Source organism: Hyperolius riggenbachi, chromosome 1 (assembly GCF_040937935.1).
Source record: "Hyperolius riggenbachi isolate aHypRig1 chromosome 1, aHypRig1.pri, whole genome shotgun sequence".
Taxonomy (NCBI): domain Eukaryota; kingdom Metazoa; phylum Chordata; class Amphibia; order Anura; family Hyperoliidae; genus Hyperolius; species Hyperolius riggenbachi.
The window spans coordinates 95,288,760-95,310,065 of record NC_090646.1 but is presented as its reverse complement, the minus strand read 5'-3'; the positions used below and the strand labels follow the sequence as shown (position 1 = coordinate 95,310,065).

General features: G+C 45.0%; 1 protein-coding gene across 1 annotated transcript in view; it reads left to right on the top strand.

Moving 5' to 3' along the window:
- The window catches only part of MAN2B2 (mannosidase alpha class 2B member 2), a 103,650-nt gene that overhangs the window by 27,859 nt on the left and 54,485 nt on the right, over nt 1-21,306 (top strand). The window contains exons 8-11 of the mRNA XM_068277135.1: nt 3,149-3,339; nt 5,049-5,202; nt 7,187-7,308; nt 20,198-20,463. Of these exons, the coding sequence (XP_068133236.1) occupies nt 3,149-3,339; nt 5,049-5,202; nt 7,187-7,308; nt 20,198-20,463 (733 nt within the window). The remainder of the gene's footprint in view (nt 1-3,148; nt 3,340-5,048; nt 5,203-7,186; nt 7,309-20,197; nt 20,464-21,306) is intronic.

The following is a 21,306-nucleotide window of genomic DNA, read 5'->3' as shown; positions in this document are numbered from 1 at the left end:
AATAGGAAGTATGTTTTTCTAGAGTAAAATGAGCTATAATTTTTTTTCCCCCTATGTTGCTGTCCCTTCCTTTAGTTGGTTGAAATCTGACAGTACTGAAAGGTTTTAAAATAGTCCATCTCTTCATGGGTGATTCTCAGTATTTCATTTATTCTTTACAAAAGCACTACACACACACGCACCCACACACCCACCCCATTCTGGCAGTTGGACTAAACACACACACACACACACACACACACACACACACACACACACACACACACACACACACACACACACACCCCATTCTGGCGGTTGGACTAAACACACACACACACACACACACACACACACACACACACACACACACCATTCTGGCAGTTGGACTAAGCACACACACACTACCACTACCACCTGTTTGCACACTATTCTGGCAGTTGGACTAAGCAACTGCCGTTCACTAAGTGTTTTTGAAAATAAAGAAAACCCTGAGAATCCCCCATGAGGAGATGTACTAGTCCAAAACCTGTCAGTTCTGTGAGCGTGCTACTACCTACTGTATGTGACAGCAACAGAGCAGAAATGTAATTCATAGCACATTTTATTCTGGGAGAAATGTACTTTTTATGTATTTTACATTTTACAATTCTTGTGATCGTGGTCCTCACATGATTTCAATACAGTACCGGTGATACTTGTATAATACGAACAACAGAGGGATGAGATAATGTTGCACCTTCAAAAATTCAAAAACAGACCCTCAAGGAGCCCAAGTGGTGCGGTAAAACAAAGTGTAAAAGAGGGGTAAACACAAAATCAGGATGCATTTAGGGGCAATTAACCAAGTAAGCAGGTGGAGATAAGCCCATTTCCACTTGGATGATCACTGGATATTGGCTGTTAAAGGAACACTATCAAACTAAGTGTTCTAAAATGACAGTTTTGTCACAAATAATGTCTAAGTAGCTGTGTAAACATTTCCCTACTTTTTCATGTTAAATAGAGGCAACTTTTGTAATTCATTGTGTGTAGATTTTAGTTTGTTTGGAATGTCTCATTTGCATAGGTGTATCTCTGCAGTCTGACATGCTAAGAAGAGTGTAATATAGAGGCAGAGTGCTTCTGGTTTCAGGTTTCACACACTATTACAAATGTTTGTTACACATAAGATACATTTCCTCTGCTCTCTGCAGACAGCTCTCTGAGAGCTTTCTCTCACACAGGGTTAACAGATGTAGTGTGAGGGAATCCACCTTTCCATTATCGATTTTATATTGGATTTTAACCCAGTTTTACTCTTATTCAGGTGCCTCCAACCCCCACTGAGGCCCCACCACTTGTATTGTATAATGCAAGTTTGTTTGGTTGTAGTCAGTGGTGTAGCTAGAGACTATGGGGCCCCATAGCAAAATTTTCATGGAGCCATCAGGTTTAGGCACTTTTGGATATACGTTGACTGAGCAATTTACATTTCCTTGCAATGTGCACTGTGTAGAGCCCATGAGCATTAAGACAAAGTCAGAGGGTAGAGAAAAAAAGATAAGTTATAAGAGAACACATCAAGTACTGCCTGGGCCCCCTCTTCTCCAAGTCCCATAGAAGTTGCTATGGCTATTGATACGCCCCTGGTCAAACTCAGCAGAGACGGCTATTCATGGCCATCTCGGACAGGTTGACATATATGGCAAACCGATATAATGTTACCCTCCGTGCTGCTCAGTAGTGCATCATGATCCCCCTCACAGAGCAATAATACGCATTCCTCTGGTGTACACCAGAATGACATATCTGTAAAGAGTTCATTCCCCACAGTGCCACCTGCAGGATTGAGCTAGAGGGGGGATCGAGGGGGGGAAACCTCTTCTTGTGGCTTCTGCATTAAAGGGAACCTAAACTGGGAGGGATGTGGGTTTTTCTTTTTAAACAATACCAGTTGCTTGTCAGTCCTGCTGATCTCTTTGGCTGCAGTAGTGACTGAATCAAATACCTGAAACAAGCATGCAGCTAATCCAGACTTCAGTCAGAGCACCTGATCTGCATGCTTGTTGAGGGGCTGTGGCTAAAAGTATTAGAGAGACAGGCTCAGCAGGAGAGTCAGGCAACTGGTAGTATTTTTAAATGAAAAAATCCATCTCCTCCTCAGTTTAGGTTCCCTTTAATGACATGAGCATATAGAGCATTTATTGTTTTTGCATTACTGTTTCTATTCAGGTCGTGTCTCAGCCCCGTTTCTAGGGGCGAATAGGCGTCTGTCCAGGGCACAGTGAGGTAGAAGGGCATGGTGCAGTGAGGGAGGAGCAGTGGCACACGGGGACTCAGCCTCAGGGAGGGGGATCCGTTTCCTCCCTCCCTCTACTCCGAGCGGGAGTGGCATACGATCCTCGCAAGAAGATGAATTTTTACTAAGACCCCTTGCCGCTGCCATACATTTCTGCACCTGCGCAGTAGTACTGCGCAGAACTCTCCCGGTGACGGGAGCGCAATGGTTTAGAATCTCTTGTTCAGTGCTTGTTCATTGCTTGGTGAACTTACAGAAAGTGGTAGGAGAAGGACGGGAACCAGAGGGTTCCTGAAGACAACAAGCACCACAAAGTCAGGAAAAGGGTCATCTAGCCCATCGTCAGCTTAACCTCCCTGGCGGTAAGCCCGACCTACGCTCGGGCTAGCCGCCGCAGAGGATCACATGGCCCCGGGAGTATTTTTTTATTTTAATAAAATGTGTGGTATATGCCTAAGTTAGCACTTGGCTAGTTAACTATGTCCCCCAAGTTTCGCCACTCTCCCCTCCGATCCCCCCCGATCACGGCCGTAATACGTACCCCACCAGGGATCCCGCGATGGTGCAGCCTCCCAATTAGACAAGTAAAGCTGAATGGTGAAGCTGCAGCTCTTGCGGGATTGCAAAGGGGTAAATATTGCCGGCGGCGACCCGGGGGAGGGGGGGGGGGGTTAGTTAGGTGCGGCAGGGCTTGGGGGACATAGTTAGCAAAGTGCTAGCTAGGACATAAAAAGCACATTTTATTAAAAAAAATCCTCCCGCGGACGCAGCCGCTGAAACTGTGTACCGCCAGGGAGGGTAAACCACCAAATATTAATGTGGGGGTACCTTTAAGTCCATACTGGTCCCAATAAGCAAGCTATCTCCTTTATACATTTTCCTTTGCAGATGCATATCAAGCTTGGACTGGCTTCTACACGTCACGTAACACCCTGAAAGGCATAGCTCGTAGGGCCAGCTCACTGCTGTATGCAGGAGAGTCCTCTTTTACCCAGTACCTGCTGAAGCGGCCGTCCGGAGCGGTGTGCAAGATGTGGGCACTGGAGCAGCTGCAGGCCCTCCGATGGGCTGTCTCTGAGGTAAGAGTTATCTTCAGTGTCAGAGAATGATGAGAAAATGCTCTATAGCAGATAGTAACCGCTTCTAACTCTCTCATATGTGAATGAGTCTCTGTGAAAGGACAGATTTGGTATTCTTCTCTGTTGCCTGTCAAAGGGAAATGAGGTGGACTTAAATTTTTGCTCTCACAGTAACCTTTCCCACACAAAAACACACACTTCGCAGTGCACTGGGAATGTGTTTTCTAAAAAGGAACCAGAGACGCCGGCCATAGAAAAAGAAAAAAAGATTTCATACATACCTGGGGCTTCTTCCAGCCCCATAAGCCTGGATCGCTCCCACGCCGCCATCCTCCGCTTCCTGGATCCGCCGGTACCGGGTCCCGTCACTTCCGGCGGACGCGGCCAATTGTCCGCATGATCAGGGGCTCCCTCCATATCCTTACGCGTGCGGCTGCGCAGTATGCAGCCGCATGCGTAAGGGTATGTCGGGAGCCTCTGTGATGCAGGCAATTGGCCGCATGCTGCCGCCGAAACTACGGGACCCGGAACTGGCTGATACAGGAAGCGGAGGAGGGGCGGCGTGGGATCGATCCGTGCGTATGGGGCTGGAGGAAGCCGCAGGTATGTATAACTTCTTTTTGCTGGCGTCTCTGGTTCCCTTTAAAGGACAACTGAAGTGAGAGGGATGTGGAGGCTGCCATATTGATTTCCTTTTAAGCAATAAAAGTTGCCTGGCTATCCTGCTGATGGGAGGCTGGCTAGTATCTTAGTATTTTGGCAGTTAAACTGCAATTCCGAAGAGCTTTTTGGAAACAAAGAAAACCCTGAGAATCCCCCATGAGGGATGGACTAGTCCAACACTTGTCAGTTTTGTCAGATTTTAACTACTTTTTTATCGATGGTGTGGTCCTTTACACACAGCATAAAATTAACAGCTAAACCTGCTTACTGTTTTTGAAGGTACTGGAAGGGTTAAGACTCAGTATTTTTACCTCATTTAGCTGCTAATTGATAAGCTAGCCTTTGCTGAACAGAATTATCAGATTGTTTTGTAGGTGTAATAAACTGTGTAAACAATACAGAGAAGTTTCTACTGTAAGGGCCTTTTTCCACTAGCCTGCGATTTGCGATTTGCTTCTGATCGCAAATCGCAAGGTACATTAAACTAATGGAAACTGCAGCAGCAATTTCCATTAGTGCGATCCGATTGCAATGTGATTTTGGTCAAAGCGCAATCGTCGTCCTGCCGCGTTTTGCATGCGATTGAGCTGTACTATAATGAGTATAGTAGCTCAATCGCAATCGCATGGTGGAAATTGAAACGTGATTGCGATCGCGATTCCAATCGCGATCGCAATCGTGATCGCGTTTCATAGTGGAAAAAGGCCCTGGGGGGGGGGGGGGGGGGAGGACTCTCTTTCCTTTATTTGCTCACTAATTACTTAGGATTATTACTGATAATTTGTCCTGCAGCTGGCAATGATGTCAGTTGGCTTCAGTAAATTGTAAATATGCATTTAAAAGACATCAGAGCAGTCTTCTTGTTTCATATTTTTTTCCTATGGTTAATGGATTAGAGCAACAATGTAATTTTTAGTACAACCCTGATATGAAAATGTTGTACCAGTTTTTTTTTCAGGGCAGAAGCCTGAATAGGAAAAGTGCATATTCTGATCTCTATCCCTGGAATTGTGTTTTCTATGTGAGGTCTGCGTTCTTCTTTGCAGGTTCAGCATCATGATGGTATTACGGGAACAGAGGCCCCCAAGGTCAGTGATATGTATGTGGCACACCTGCAGCAAGGAATGACTGGAGTCCGGAAACTGATGGAAGCTATCGTTCTCGATCAGTTCAGCTCCAAGAAAGATCATCAGTCAAAGGGTAACTATCATATTGTGCATTTTTCTGTTGTACAGGTAAAATTCTTCAATAGATTCATTTGTTTGTGATAAACACAAAATTATGTATCTGTTGATTGATGATGGTGATTCCGATATCACTGGTCTATTACATACGACGTTGGTCTACTTTTGGGGACCCAATGGGAATCCACATTGACAAATGGCCACTTCCCTTTGTAAGAAATGGGTGACGCAGCAGGAGTCACTATCCACTCCACCAGTTGAATAGGTTTAGTGAAGTTGTGTAAGCGGAGGCTGTAGCCGGAGCAAGCACTGTGGCCAAAGCCAGGGGCAGAAGGACGTGGTGTGCAAGTTTCGTATTAATGTTTCCCTCCTAGGGTCCCCTATTCTTACAAATTAGTGGTCGCGACCAAATGTAGTGAGCAGGAAGCGGCCGTTGGTCGGTGGGGATTCCAGTTGGGTCCGCTAAAGTAGACTAGGGCCAGATTCCCTGCCTCCAGTCTTTAACTGATCACACCAAGTGTCACTAAAGGGAACATGTTAGACACCATGAAACATAACCATGCTCCTTGAAGGTGCACTGGGTAGCGATGCTCAGGTCTGGCATAGGTCTTTCCTCTTTCAAAATTCTCCCTAGGCAAGGTCAGAAGACCCTCTCACCTACATGTAAGTACTAGTGAAATCCATGCATTTTCTAGTTAGGAAGAAACATGCAAAAGGCTAATTCTCTCAAAAACTGAAGGGAAAGACTTCCTCCTGCAATATTGCGTGCAAAAAGTTGGGGTTTCTGAAATTCTTACCAATGCCTACAGTATTTGGGACAATCCAAATACTGAGAAGTGATTTTTATTTTAGAAACAGTACCTAAAAGTATGCATCAGTAGTGCCCTATTTGCCAATAATTTGAATGGTACAAGTTAGACTTGCCCTGCTGAGTGCATGCATAGGGATGCACTGGGGTGGGGAAGAGAGAAGAAAGGGAGATCTGGAGGAGAAGAGTGGCATAGTCATGACAGTAAAGGCTGTTCAGATTCCTAATAGAAAATAGAATGCCATTTGAAGCTTGGAAAAAAGAAAGTACCAAGCTATAGATAAGGTTAGTAATACTTACATGAGACCTGTTTATTAAACTGCTCAGTCATTTGCCCCAGCAGGTCCCATAACGACATAGTAGCAATGTTTTAGTTATGTTGGACCCTCTCTCTCTCTCTTTACCCCTCATGTCACTGCATAGTGGCCTCTACACCAATGCAGAGGCTGCATGAAGTCATCAGAGGGGGCGTGTCTTTGCTTCCAATACCCAGAAGAGCAGAGATCAACCGAGATCAGCGGAGTGAACGGGACATTTTAGCTAGCAGAGCCAAGAGATCAGGATTTTATTGCAGCCTTACTGTTAGCTTAATTTTATGTATGCTAACTTAGTTTAGAGCCGGTGTAAAGTGTAAAGCCAGTCCTGAGAGGAGAGACACATCAGGCTGTGCATTGCAGGCACTGGCACTAGGCCTACTTCCCTCTGCTTCCCCCAAGACAGCATCTCCTCCCTGCTGGCAGATGGAGATCCCATCACTGAAGGGAAGTGAAGCGGCGCTGCATCTAGGCTGGGGGAGGTGGGGAGTGCGAGGAAGGGGACACTTGGGGAGGGGCCGCCTCTTGCCCCCCTCTAATTATTGCTACCCTGAAGGTCGTGATTCATGTTGCTTCATGGAATAACCCCCCCCCCCCCCAAGTGGTTTCACAAGGTAAAGGGGGTCTGAGGGTTTTACATGAACTGGAGATGTTGTCCTGCCTACATATCAGAGTATGAAACCAAACCATTCAGAAGGAAGCCATGCAGACAAAAGGCCTACAGACCTCATGCAAGGGGATCTGTGATGGAGAGATTACCAGTTCTGCAGTTCTCATTTCCGAATTACCGTGCTTGTGAGGATAAGTGAGACTGCTGCAGGCACAATAAGCTGTATAATCTATATCTGATTCTTGTTTTTGCTCTTAATGTCCTGCAGGTGTACTGAACATAACCATCTACAATCCATTAGCATGGGACGTTACCACATATGTCCATGTGCCGCTGAATATTTGGGTGACTGCGGTGTACGATGAGATGGGACAGCCTGTACCAGCACAGGTGTGTTATACACTATACACTTTATCTATTTATCTAGTACTACATAGGCAAACGCTGGGGGAATTACAGCTGCCCAGAACCCCCCATCCCCCTCAGATCAGGGCCGGTGCAGTGTCTGGGGACAGGCACAAGTTGAGACACCAGAATATCTGCAGCCATGTATCCTGCAGCTCACAGCACTGCCCCCTTTCTTTCCCTGCTACAGTTGCCTTTTGGATGGAGCAGCAGTGTGTACAGTGCATGGAGCAGCTCGGGAAAACTCAGTTATGAGCACAGCCCTGTGCCCTGCTGTTTGAATGCTTCACTTTTCCCTTCATTAGCAATGTTGGCTGTCCTCCATTATTATCTGTATCCAAACTGTTTCTGATCGATCCCGTTGTCAATCTGGAGCAGATCAGACATTTAGGAAATAATTGTCTTTTCCTGTCAGTCGGACGGAAAATTGCATTGTGTACCCAGCATGATGTCCTACCATATTATTATACTGTATTGTGCATGGCTGAGAAAGACCTTTCAGGAAAAATCCTGAGTTTGCCACTGTACTACCATTGAGCAGGGTCCTGGATAGATAAATAATTCCAATTACGTGTATGTAATAGCAGCACAGTGGTATCATTATTATTTAGTATTTAGCGTTGGCATGTTCCGCAGCGCTTTACAGAGTATACTGTGTTGTCACTAATGGTCAGTTTCCACTGTGTCTGATTTTTGTTGCGTTTCCCTGCATGCAAAATTGGCTGGCATTCAGCAAAAATGTGCCTAGCACATGGAATCCTGATAGCCATGCATGGCACGGCCAGAGGGATCCGGATGCATTCTTGCATCACTGCTAGTGCCTGCACAGTGGAATCGGGCTCTATCTGTTCCCCCATTAACAGTGGAAGAATGGCTGCAGTTTACATTTTCCCAGTGAAATTTGTATTTGTCTCCGCCCACTTTTTGGTTATGGGGATAAAAAGTATCCTATACTTTATTCCTGGTAATGTACTATGTGTGTGTCAAATTTTCATTCAAATCCATTCAGCCACTGAAAGTTGCACGATTGAGTAACAAACATCCAAGCATCCAAACTTTTGCATTTATAATATTAGTGAGATTCATTATAAGCAGTGTTTTGATGCCAACATGGGTATACTGTCTGTGTTATGGTGTCCACTAGAGGGCAGCATGACACTAGGTTTTTTTATCTGATCTCCTGGCCTCTTGCTGTTACAGTCACTATGAAAACTACCTTTGTATGTATAAGCTTTTGCTTGGGTCATGAAATCCCTTTTGCACAACGATTGCAAAGTGATTTTGCAGCGTTTGTATTTTTTTTCATTGAGGCGCAATCACGAGGACCTGCATTTGCAGTTTCCCCAATCCCAGTTGTTCCTGTGGGTTCACCTCACCTTTCATAAGCATAGCTCTTTTGATTGGTGGCAATTCCAAAGCAAGGCTAAAAGCTCTCTGGTGGGCCATAGCCCTTAGGATCCAAAGCCAGTATTATAATCTGCCATTTATATGATCCTGAATCATTTTTTTTACAGTGCTTTACAGAGTACTCTGACCAGTTTATATCAATAACTGGCTGTCCGAGGAGCCAACAGTCTTATGCTGCTACTCCACTCCACGTGCAGCTTTACGGGAAGCTAATTAACCTTCTGGTATGTTTTGTAATGTGAATGGAAACTGGAGTGCCTGGAGGAAACTCAAACACTGGGAAAACATACCAACTCCATACAGATGGGTTCCTGTCCAAGATTTGAACCTGGGAGTCTAGCACTAAATGGCGACTATTCCATGGTTCCCAACTACTCCTCCTTTAGAGGGACAGTCCCTCTTTGGGAACCCAATCCCTCTGTCCCTCCTTTCTTCCTCATTTGTCCCTCTTTCAGGACTGATTTACAGATCTGTGTTCAGTAACTAGACTTAATAGGGCAAAAATGATAGCATGGCGCTTTACCACCAGCCCGCTGACAGGCGGACGGATTCCCCTCCTTCCAATCCCTGTAAAATAGCGGGCAGGCAGCGGGAAGGTTTTAGAAACTCGCCTCCGCTCACTGAAGTCCCGCGTCGTCTCCATGGCAACAGGACATCACATGACTTGACGCCAGGAAACACCAGCATATTACACGCTGGCACATCCTGACGTCTTTTGACGTCCTGTTGCCATGGAATTGATGCAGGACTCCCGTGAGCGGAGGTGAGTTTTAAACCCCCCCACTGCCCACTCGCTATTTTACAGCGGAGGGGGGTGGAATTTAAAGAACGCGGCCCGGGTCACATAAAGTTTGCCCAAGCCTGTTCTAAACTTTATTCCCATCAATTCAATTGATCTATTTCTTATTTTCAAATGTTAACATGAACTACAACTAATGATGATAGCAAGGACAAGTGTGGTTTAAGTGATAAAACGACATTGTGATATGCATGGTGAGGGGCGTGATGGGGCGTGGTTAGAGGTGTGACAGGGGCATGTGTTAGTGTCCCTCTTTCATATCTCAAATAGTTGGGAGGTATGAAATTCTAATCACTTAGAATAGATCACTGCTCATAGGCAGCATAACAACTATCTATCACGGTACAGTGTGACAAGCAAAAACATTGAGCACAATTTATTCTGCTAGGCAGAAAACAAGGAAGGAGCTATTTACCACTTTGTTTTCACTGGTTATTGGAGGCATTTACCTCACAACTAAGTCACCACATGCCATGAGGTGAATTTCCTCAGACTTGGCAACATGAGCAGGCACTCAGTGCTGCACCAGGTTTCCAGGGATCTACCACAAATGATCAATGCGAACAAAAGCAGAAACAAGTGCAGACCCCAGAAGTGATGTGAGGTAGGTCTTATTTCTGCATAGCAGACAGTGAGAGCCATGGAGTAGGTGGGGCTGTGATATAAAATATATCACTGTACAATCTGATTTGGGTGGTGACTTCCTGCAGCCCGTTAAAGTGGACCTAAACTCTTGCACTGAAGAGAACAGAAATCCACCCTGTGCCCACCCTGCTTGTGTTTATAGAAAACAGCCTGTGTAATTCTCCATTCTCTGCGAGTAATGAGCTAGTATTTTGAGCTACCATCTGTCTGCCAAGTTCAGCGCTAATATGTAAACACAGGAGGTTAACCCTTTCTGTGCTTCCCAGCAAACCAGGAAGTAACTACACTGCAGCATCTCTGAGGAGCTCTATACGCTGTTACAAGGAAATGTAAAGCTTGTTATGCTGTTGCTTATCTTTTAGAGCAGAGAGAAAGTCCTGAGTCTAGGTCTGCTTTAATATTCCCTTTGTCAGCACTGTACAAAGAGCAGTAACCCGTCTTCTTGCCTACTTATAATTGCTTTAAACCACTGCAGATAAAATGGAATTTCTGTGCTATATGGTTGAAGTGGGCTTATAACCGGCCTTGATGATGTGTCTTGGCTGTATTCATCTCTGACATGACACAGTTATGTTTTAGGAAGAATTATTGTGTACAACCATATAAACCAGCTTCCTCTGGTGAATTCTTACCTCTTTATCACACAACAAAGCTTCCCTCTAGCAGGTCTGGTTACCACAGTCACGTAATACCGTTCCAGCTGCGATTTTTATGTTTCAGCTGAAACTTGGGTAATGTAAGAAGCAGAGTACAGTGGACCTGTAATATACAAGACAACAGTATCATTCATTGCTTTCAGATGTTTCTGGACGTCTCCAGGACGGTACAATACACATAGCTGCAGTGACAGAAAAGGATTAACATAAAATGGATCCCTAGGCAAGATAGTAGTTTTTGCCCACTGCTGATGATCTCCTGGCTTTTTTATAATAAGATTTGGTGGGGGCTAGCAACCACCAGGCCCCAAGACTCTCTCCAGGCCCTAGGCTACTGCCTATATTTGCATTGTCTCTGTGCAGCGATAAATGAAACAGCACAGATTGCTAAATGTGCTACACTTACGAAGGATTGCTGCATCGTCCTAGTGTTTTTTTGTTTTTGTTTTTTTTTTATCTTGTTCAATCACATTTTTTTTTATTTTAGTCAAAATTGATCGAAATTTGATTGATATATTTTAAGGAATTAATTTCCCATCCGATTTGATTAGAGTACTTGAATCTGCAGGCAATCCAGTGGGAAAATCTGTGTATATGGGTACCTTTTTAGGCCTCAGGTTTGTTTTTTGTTTTTTTTTACACTACATGCGATTCCAATTTCAGTTCGACAGCATGGTTTTACTAAGGAGAGGTCCTGTCTCACCAACATGTTCAGCTTTTATGAAGTGGTGAATGAAAATGTAGATCTTGGGAAAGCTATAGATGTAGTGTACTTGCACTTTACAAAGGCTTTTGACACTGTTCCCCACAATAGCCTGGTGCAGAAGCTGAGGATACAGGGACTAGGAGAAAATGTGTGTATGTGGATAGAGACATGGGCGTAGCAATAGGGGTTGCAGAGGTTGCGACCGCATCGGGGCCCTTGAGCCAGAGGGGCTCCGAAAGGGCCCTCCCTCAAGCACAGTATTAGCTCTCTATTGGTCCTGTGCTCATAATAATCGCCTCTATAGATAATTTGAATATTAGTAATCATTAACACACTGTTCCCCATCCCCTTCTTGCACCTCTGACACTGTAGTTGCCATTGGCAGGTTTTGGTGCGCCGTATCAATTGTTATTTATAGAGTGCTTGGGGGCCCCAATATAAAACTTGCATCGGGGCCCACAGCTCCTTAGCTACGCCACTGGATAGAGAACTGGTTAAGGGATAGAAGGCAAAGAGTGGTGGTAAACGGAACATACTCAAAATAGGAAACTGTTAGCAGTGGGGTAGCGCAGGGATCAGTACTTGGTCCAATTCTTTTCAATGTATCTGTTAATGATCTAGTAGACGAAATACAGAGTAATGTAGCCATCTTTGCGGATGACGGACCAACATCTTGCAGCATGCACGATCAACTATGTGAACAATTTCGGGTCCGAATTTGGTCTAATTGTCGGTCGGGCATGCACTTGGCGGCACCGATTTTTGTCCGATTCAATAACAATCAAATCGGATGGTCGATCGACCGCCAAGTTGCCTGATGTATGGTCACTTTTACATGCTGCATTTTTTTCTGCGATTTCTTCTTGTGTTGCTGGCATCCAGTAAAAATCGCAAACTGGAATTGCGATTTGCAGTGTACAAGAAGCCTCCGTCACAGACGCGGAGCTAGGGGGGTCGGGGTTAGACAGGTGCCCCTGGGCGCTAGGTCCCCGAGGGCTCCCAGCTGAGCTGTAGGGTTTTTTTTTGGGGGGGGGGGGAGGGGAGCAGCGCAGAGAAGAGGGAGAGCTGTGAGCAGCGGTGGAGAAGGGGGGCCATCTCCCCCCTCCTTCTCTCACCTTAGGGGGCTCTCCCTCCCTCGCTGTCCCCTCCACAACTAATGTCCGGGTGGCTGGCGCAGCGGGCGGGACTTACCTCCGTCTCGCTCCAGCGCCGGAAGTTCGGGTCCTGCAGCCGCTGCTCTGGTCTGGACTAGACCAGAGTAGCGGCAGATCCATCCGGTGCTGCGACGAGACGCAGGTAAGTCCTGCCAGCCACCCGGACATTAGTTGTGGAGGGGAGAGTAAGGGAGGGAGAGCCCCCTAAGGTAAGGGAGGAGGGGGGGGGGAAGACTTCCGCCCCTCCCCACTGTGCCCATAGCTCTCCCTCCACTGCGTTGCTCCCCTCCTGATGGGGGACACACCTGCCTACATATACTGGGGACATATACCCCCTGACTACATATACTGGGTGCATATATACTCCGACTACATATACTGGGCACATATACCCCCTGACTACATATACTGGGCGCATATACCCCCTGACTACATATACTGGGTGCATATATACTCCCTGACTACATATACTGGGCACATATACTCCCTGACTACATATACTGGGCGCATATACCCCTTGACTACATATACTCGGCGCATATACCCCCTGACTACATATACTGGGCGCATATACCCCCTGACTACATATACTGGGCGCATATATACTCCCTGACTACATATACTGGGCACATATAACCCCTGACTACATATACTGGGCACATATACCCCCTGACTACATATACTGGGCACATATACCCCCTGACTACATATACTGGGCACATATACCCCCTGAATACATATACTGGGCGCATATATACCCCCTAACTACATATACTGGGCGCATATATACCCCCTGACTACATATACTGGGCGCATATATACCCCCTGACTACATATACTGGGCGCATATATACCCCCTGACTACATATACTGGGCGCATATATACCCCCTGCCTACATATACTGGGCGCATATATACCCCCTGCCTACATATACTGGGAGCATATATACCCCCTGCCTACATATACTGGGCACATATACCCCCTGCCTACATATACTGGGCACATATACCCCCTGCCTACATATACTGGGCACATATACCCTGTGCCTACATATACTGGGCACATATACTCCCTGACTACATATACTGGGCACATATACTCCCTGACTACATATACTGGGCACATATACCCCCTGCCTACGTATACTGGGCGCATATACCCCCTGCCTACATATACTGGGCACATATATACCCTGACTACATATACTGGGCGCATATATATATACCCCCTGACTACATATACTGGGCGCATATATATACCCTCTGACTACATATACTGGGCGCATATATATATATACCCCCTGACTACATATACTGGACGCATATACCCCCTGACTACATATACTGGGCGCATATATATACCCTCTGACTACATATACTGGGCGCATATATATATATACCCCCTGACTACATATACTGGACGCATATACCCCCTGACTACATATACTGGGCACATATACCCCCTGACTACATATACTGGGGACATATACCCCTGGCTACATATACTGGGGACATATACCCCTGGCTACATATACTGGGGACATATACCCCCTGCCTACATATACTGGGGACATATACCTCTGGCTACATATACTAGGCACATATACCCCTGGCTACATATACTGGGCACATATACCCCTGGCTACATATACTGGGCACATATACCCCTGGCTACATATACTGGGCACATATACCCCTGACTACTTATACTGGGGACATAGATCCCTGACTACATATACTGGGCACATATACCCCTGGCTACATATACTGGGGACATATACCCCTGACTACATATACTATATACATAAAAAATGCCACACTCCGACTCAGTCCAACTTCAGGGACCCAGGCCCATTCAAGGGAAAGAACTTTCCAGCGATCTCCAGTGATGTGTACTGGAAATCAGAGGCTGAAAGTAGCAGAAGTTACCATGTCCCTAGTCAGAGATGCAGTAACACCCCGGCAGTGAACCCAGTCGCCAATGCTAAGCCCCATGCAGTCACCGCATTGCTCTGCAATGCCCGCTCTATAAACAATAAGACAGCCATTATTGCGGACCTTATTCAGACATGCGATTTTTCATGCATCACTGAAACCTGGATTGATGCCAATGCGGGCCCCACATTGGAAGCAACCATCCCATACAATTACTCAGTCCTAAGTGAGGGAAGACGAGACCGCAGAGGAGGGGGTGTAGCAATTTGTGGCAAAACAACTCTGCAGCTCAGAGTCCTGAATGTTGGCTCATCAAAGTTCTTTGAATGTATAGGTGCCCAGATCTCAGCTGGTAAATGCTTCAAAATTTTAGTGGTTTATCGTCCCGCCGGAGATGCTGACCCATTCCTACAGGAATTCTCAGAACTTCTGGCAATGCTGACTCTGTCTTATCCGAGATGGATCATCCTTGGTGACTTCAGGGTCTGGGCTGATGACACTCAATCACAAAATGCAAATGAACTAATAAATCTCATGGGTGGACTAGGCTTCACACAAGTTGTAAACTCTGCTACCCACAGAGGAGGGCATACGCTAGACTTACTGTTCCACCTTGGAATGGACATTAGTAACATAACAGTAACCCCAGTGGTGTGGTCAGACCATCACATAATACAGTTTACTATTGAACATCACCCTATCAAGCAGCTCCCTAAAGAAACAATCAAAATCCGTCCCCTGAATAAATTTAACACCGGAGAGGATAACTGCCAACCTGGATTTTACAAATCTGCTCCACAGTCAAATGGACCCAAACACTCTAGTAACCCAGTACAACAACACGATATATGAAACACTTGACAGTATTGCCCCATGGCGCACCAAATCAGCAACCAAAAAGCAGAAAGCTAATTGGTTTGACAAAACCATCATGGATCTAAAAAAGAAAGGGCGCAGATTTGAAAGACCGTGGCATAAATCAGGGTCTGAGGCGCACAAATCTAGCCTAATTCAACACCTCAGACAATACCAACAAGCAATAACCAAGAAAAAAATCAGACTTTATCTCGCACAAAATATTTACAGCCAACAGAGCTGGTCAACTGTTCCACACAGTGGAATCACTCTGCAATCCTTCCTGCCTAAAAGCCCCAACCACATTCTCCAGGGAAAGGTGTGAAGAATTCTCTGCCTTCTTCACAAACAAGGTGTCTACCATCCGTGCCAGCATTACACCAACATCAATTGACCACTGGACTTTGCATCTGCCTACTACCGTACCACCATGGCAAGTCTTTGACACTCTGAGTGAAGAAGATTTTGGAATTCTCATTCAAAGTCTCCGCCCCACTACCTGCGACCTGGATCCTGGCCCAACTGGATCCTTAATGCAGTGCCCAGAGCTGATCAGGCCAGCACTTCACAAAATCACTCAGTGCTCCTTGCAAAGTGGACATTTCCCAGAAGAACTAAAGAAAGCAATCATAAAACCCCTCTTGAAGAAACCATCACTAGATCCTGATTCTGTAACCAAATACAGACCTGTGGCGAACTTATCATTCCTATCAAAAGTTATCGAGAAAGTAGTCGCCAACCAGCTGGAAGCCAGGCTTACAGATAACAACATCTTTGATACTTTTCAGTCAGGATTCAGGAAAAGGCACAGCACTGAAACTGCATTAGTCCGAGTAATGAATGATCTACTTACTGCAAGGGACAAGGGTGATTGCTCAATTTTTATTCTTCTTGACTTGTCTGCAGCATTTGATACTGTGGATCATGAAATACTAATCCAGTGACTGAAGAATTACTGTGGCCTAAGGGGTACTGTTCTTAGCTGGTTTCAGACCTTCCTATCTGGCAGGACACAGCAAGTATGTCTGGGCACACACTACTGTAATCCAGTGCCACTTCCCTATGGAGTTTCACAGGGTTCTGTACTATCACCATTACTCTTTGCAGTCTACATGCTCCCACTGGGCAAAATAATCCAGAACTATGGCCTAGGATACCATTGTTACGCAGATGACACACAACTGTATCTGTCCTTCAAGCCTGGCACCCAAGACACATCAGAATCCATAAATGCGTGTCTAGTGGATTTACAAAATTGGATGAACACCAGCTGGCTGAGGCTGAACTCTGACAAAACAGAGGTGTTGGTGGTAGGTGGTCCACACATGATGGATAAAGTTCAAAACGCTCACCACCTCAAACTAGCAATTGGGGCAGATACTGTACAGTATAAAGACTCTGTGCGAAACCTTGGGGTGATCCTGGATGGAAATCTAAAACTCAGAAAGCAGGTATCAGCTGTCGTCAAGTCTTCCTTCTTCCATCTAAGAAATATAGCGAAAATCAAACACCTTATCCCAGCTGAAGACCTACCTGCCCTGGTTCATGCATCTGTATACTGTATGTATATATATATATATATATATATATATATATATATATATATATATATATATATATATATATAATATACTCTATCTATATCGCTAAACCTGGTGCATCCATGGTAAAGGGGCATCTTGTTGATTATGCCCCCTTGTACCTCTTGTATATCTCTGTGTTCTCCTGTGTACCCCTTGTGTACTCCTCTGTTCCCCTTGCGTCCTCCTCTTTGCCCCTTTGTGTCCCCTTCTGTGTCCTCCTCTGAATGGGCATAGTACAGAGAGTCCCTGACATTGCGGGAGGTTGGGGGTTGGTATTGGCAGGTGTTCACAAGTCAAGAACTACTTGCATTTGGACTATAAGATGCAGTGACTTTTTCCCCCCACTTTTGGGGGAGAAAAAGTGAGTCTTTAAAGTCCAATAAATACAGTATGTAGGAAAAAACTGCACACAAAAAAAGCGTAAGATTTGAACCAACCTGATTTACATGGAATGCCAAACCTGATGCATTATTGTATGAAATTAAAAAAAAAAATTCCTTTGGAATATGCCGCAAGCCCGTCTTTTTATAGGGCATTTCAACATCCAGTGTGTACAGTATAAGTTGATATTGTCTTGTTTGTTAGGAAACTAACTGCAGTATGTGCAGAGCTGGGACAAGGTCCTCCAGCACCCAAGGCTGAGACATCAAAGTGCGCCCCTCCATCCCTCCCACCCCAGCTGTCACACACTGATTACTATTAGACTAAGAGGGCCACAGGGCCCACAACGTCCCCAACACCTTAATATCTAGTTATCTGGCTTGCAGCCACTGCTATGTATCCCCTTTTCTTATTTATTTCTGCTTCAAACTAAATTAGGATTGACAGCTGAATGAATTGTGCGCCCCCTCCTACACTGCGCCCTGAGGCTGGAGCCTCTCCAGCCTATGCCTCGGCCCGGCCCTGAGTATGTGTTGATCCCTGTAAACGTGTGTTTCAATCGTTCTGTATCTTCCTCTTTGTGTAAATTGTGTGTCTGCACTGCTTATCATCCCTGTGCAGTTTGGCACCCAGTGAATGAGAACAGATGTAGATTCCTCATGTAATACCGTGCCATGTTACAATGCATGCATTTCTAAACAAAGCTAAAATCAGAAATGTAGTTATACGGTTTAAACAGCCAGAGCCTTATTTTAAAACCTTTAAATCATCCTTAGATGTAGGTTTTAACATTTCATAGGAAATGTGATGTAAAGGAAAATGGAAAGTGTTGTTGGCAAAAAAATATATATTTTTTTTAGATTTACCTGTCTATTGTCCTGATACTTTTACTCTGTACTTTCTCACGACCACACTGTGCTACTTAAAATACAGAAATATTGAACTCTATTTTAAAAAAGTTATGTATATGTTTGTATGCTGTCTGGGGACTGATTGATATGGGGGGGGGGGGGGGGGGGAGAGATGTAGAGATAATTGAAGACTAAAGAGGGCTTTTAAAATTAATAGGTTTAAAGTGATACTGAAGGGGAAAAAAACTTAGAGACTCTGTAATAAAAAAAAAAGTCCCCTAGGGGGTACTTACCTTGGGAGGGGGAAGCCTCAGGATCCCAATGAGGCTTCCCCTGTAGATGCAGGCAATCCAGTGCTGGCTCCCCCGTAGTGTCCCGCAATCCTGCCTCGACAAGCCTGACAAGGCTTGATATAGTTACCTTTCCTGGCTCCAGCGGGTGGCGCTGTTGCGGCTCTATTCACAGAAATAGAAATAGCTGATTCCAGTCGGGTCCGCTCTACTGCAGGTGCAGGCATCTTTCGCCTGTGCAGTACTGTAGAGCGGACCCGACTGGGATCGGCTACTTCCGTCTTTTTCCGAGACCAGAGCGGAAACTGCGCCTGCGCTGGAGCCAGAAAGGTAAATATTTACATCCCCGCCGTTCCTGGATCCACAGCAAGATCACCGTGGGACACAGGAGGACAGGGAAGCCTCAATGGGATCCAGAGACTTCCCTCTCCCGAGGTGAGTACCCCCCAGGGGCATATTTTTTAAATACAGATTCTCTTTAAGATATAATGAATTCTATGTGTAGTACAGATAATTAATAAACCATAAAGGTAGCCATACACTGGTCGATTTGCCATTAGATCGACCAGCTGACAGATCCCTATCTGATCGAATCTGATCAGAGAGGGATGGTATGGCTGCCTTTACTGCAAACAGATTGTGAATCGATTTCAGCCTGAAACCGATCACAATCTGTTGAGCTACTCCTGCCGCCTGTCCCCCACAACCCCCCCCCCCGGATACATTACCTGAGGCTGGCTCCCGGGCATCTTCTCCGCATTGCACGGTTCTGTTCCGGCTCCATCCCGGCGCTTCCTGTGTCACTCCGTGACCAGGAAGTTCAAATAGAGCGCCCACAGGAAGCGCCGGGATGGAGCCGGAACAGAGCCGTGCAGCGCGGAGAAGATGCCCGGGAGCCAGCTTTAGGTAATGTATACCGGATCGGCCGCCGCTAGCGATGCGCTCCCTACCCACGGGCGATCGAGGGTAATTTCCCGCACGGCGCGATCGACGGACCGATCCGATTTCGGGAGGAAATCGGATCGGCGGGTGCGTTTACCGCGAACGATTGGCAGCAGATTCGATCCCAAGATCGAATCTGCTGTCGAAACGGCCGCGAATCGGGCCAGTGTATGGCCACCTTAAGTAGCAAAGGAAAGTGTCTCAGATGTTTATTTTCAGTTGTATAGTTGTTGTTTTTTTTTTTTACATTGCTTCATTTTTTAATCTTTGAAATCAACAAACTATTTTAAACTATTACGCAGAAAAGTTCAAAGGGCCCTTAGCTCTGCAGTTAAACATTAAACAAACAAGAAACAATGAGAGACAGGTAAGTGTCACATAAGTGCTTCAGAAAAGAGCATTGCTCTCTGACTAAATTAGTTGGAGAGCTCAAAAGAAGCTCTTTTGCATAGATAACTGACGTTTCCTAAAGGTGCGTACACACGCCAGACTGTCTGTGTGTCTGTGTATATGTATATATGTATGTATGTATATGTATGTATGTGTATGTGTGTATATATATATATATATATATATATATATATATTTTATTATTATTATTATTATTATTATAATATAATTTATCTTTTTTATTTTTTTTTAAATCGCTTGATATCCTGTTCTTTTTCAGATCCATAATTCTAGTGATCCAGACCACGCTTTTGACTTGTTTATCCTTGTTGCCCTGCGTGGTCTCGGGTATGGGAGGTTCTCTTTAGTCTCTGAAAAGCGGGAGTCCAGCAAAACGCAGGTTGCTGTGGGCAGACAGGTGAACTATTACAGGCAGCCGTCATGGAACAGACAGCGCAATAACAAGCCGCCAATACAAGTGATGAATGAATGTAACGCACTCTTGCTTGACCAGAATACAAACCTGCTTCTTAGTATAACAGACAGGTAAGAAGCTTCTGTTATAACGTTAAAGGCACTATGGTATCAGGCCTGTATTCTTTAGCTCTCTCATACTTGGGGGACTCAGCATGTGTACGGTGGTCTCCAGGTGGCAGCGCTTGTTTAAACAGAGAAGCAAGTTGTGCCAGCACTTGTGTGTGTCTGAGAGGAGGCAGTTCACTATGATTTTTACCTCATGCGGTATTTCATCTGGTATTTTAAGGCTAGGTGCGCACATAACAGAAACGCTAGCATTGCGGAAAACACTGCGTTTTTGCCGCTAATGAAAGTCTATGGGCCACAAAAAAAATATAAAAAAAGCATTTTCTATGCATTTTGAAACCTGTGTTTTTAAAAATGCATATTCAAAAACGCACATCATGAAAGTCAATAGAAATGCAATAATATGCATTTTTCATGCGTTTTCTATGCGTTTTTGCTTTGAAAAAATTGTTTTGTAATGTATTTCTGCTTCCGGCTGTCTTCCTAGTGATTTGCATAAAACGTAAAAGAAATACGCATGCAAAATGCATATATGTAAACCGCACACGTTTTACAACGCACACAACTCTAGAAAAACACATCTGCCGTAAAAAACGCAAACGCACCAAAAACGCACACAACATTAACATAAAACATGACATAAAATGCACCTTTTCATGTTGTTGTGTGCACCTAGCCTATGGTATCATGCTGTATTTCTGTGCAGGGAAAATGGATGAAAGATGTAATACAGATAGCATTTTTTTTTCTTATTGTCAATTTAAAGTGCAAGTCCAGGCTGCATAACCATAACCTAAAATATGTAGCAGCTCACAACCATAAGTATCTTATTAACTATTTTTTTTA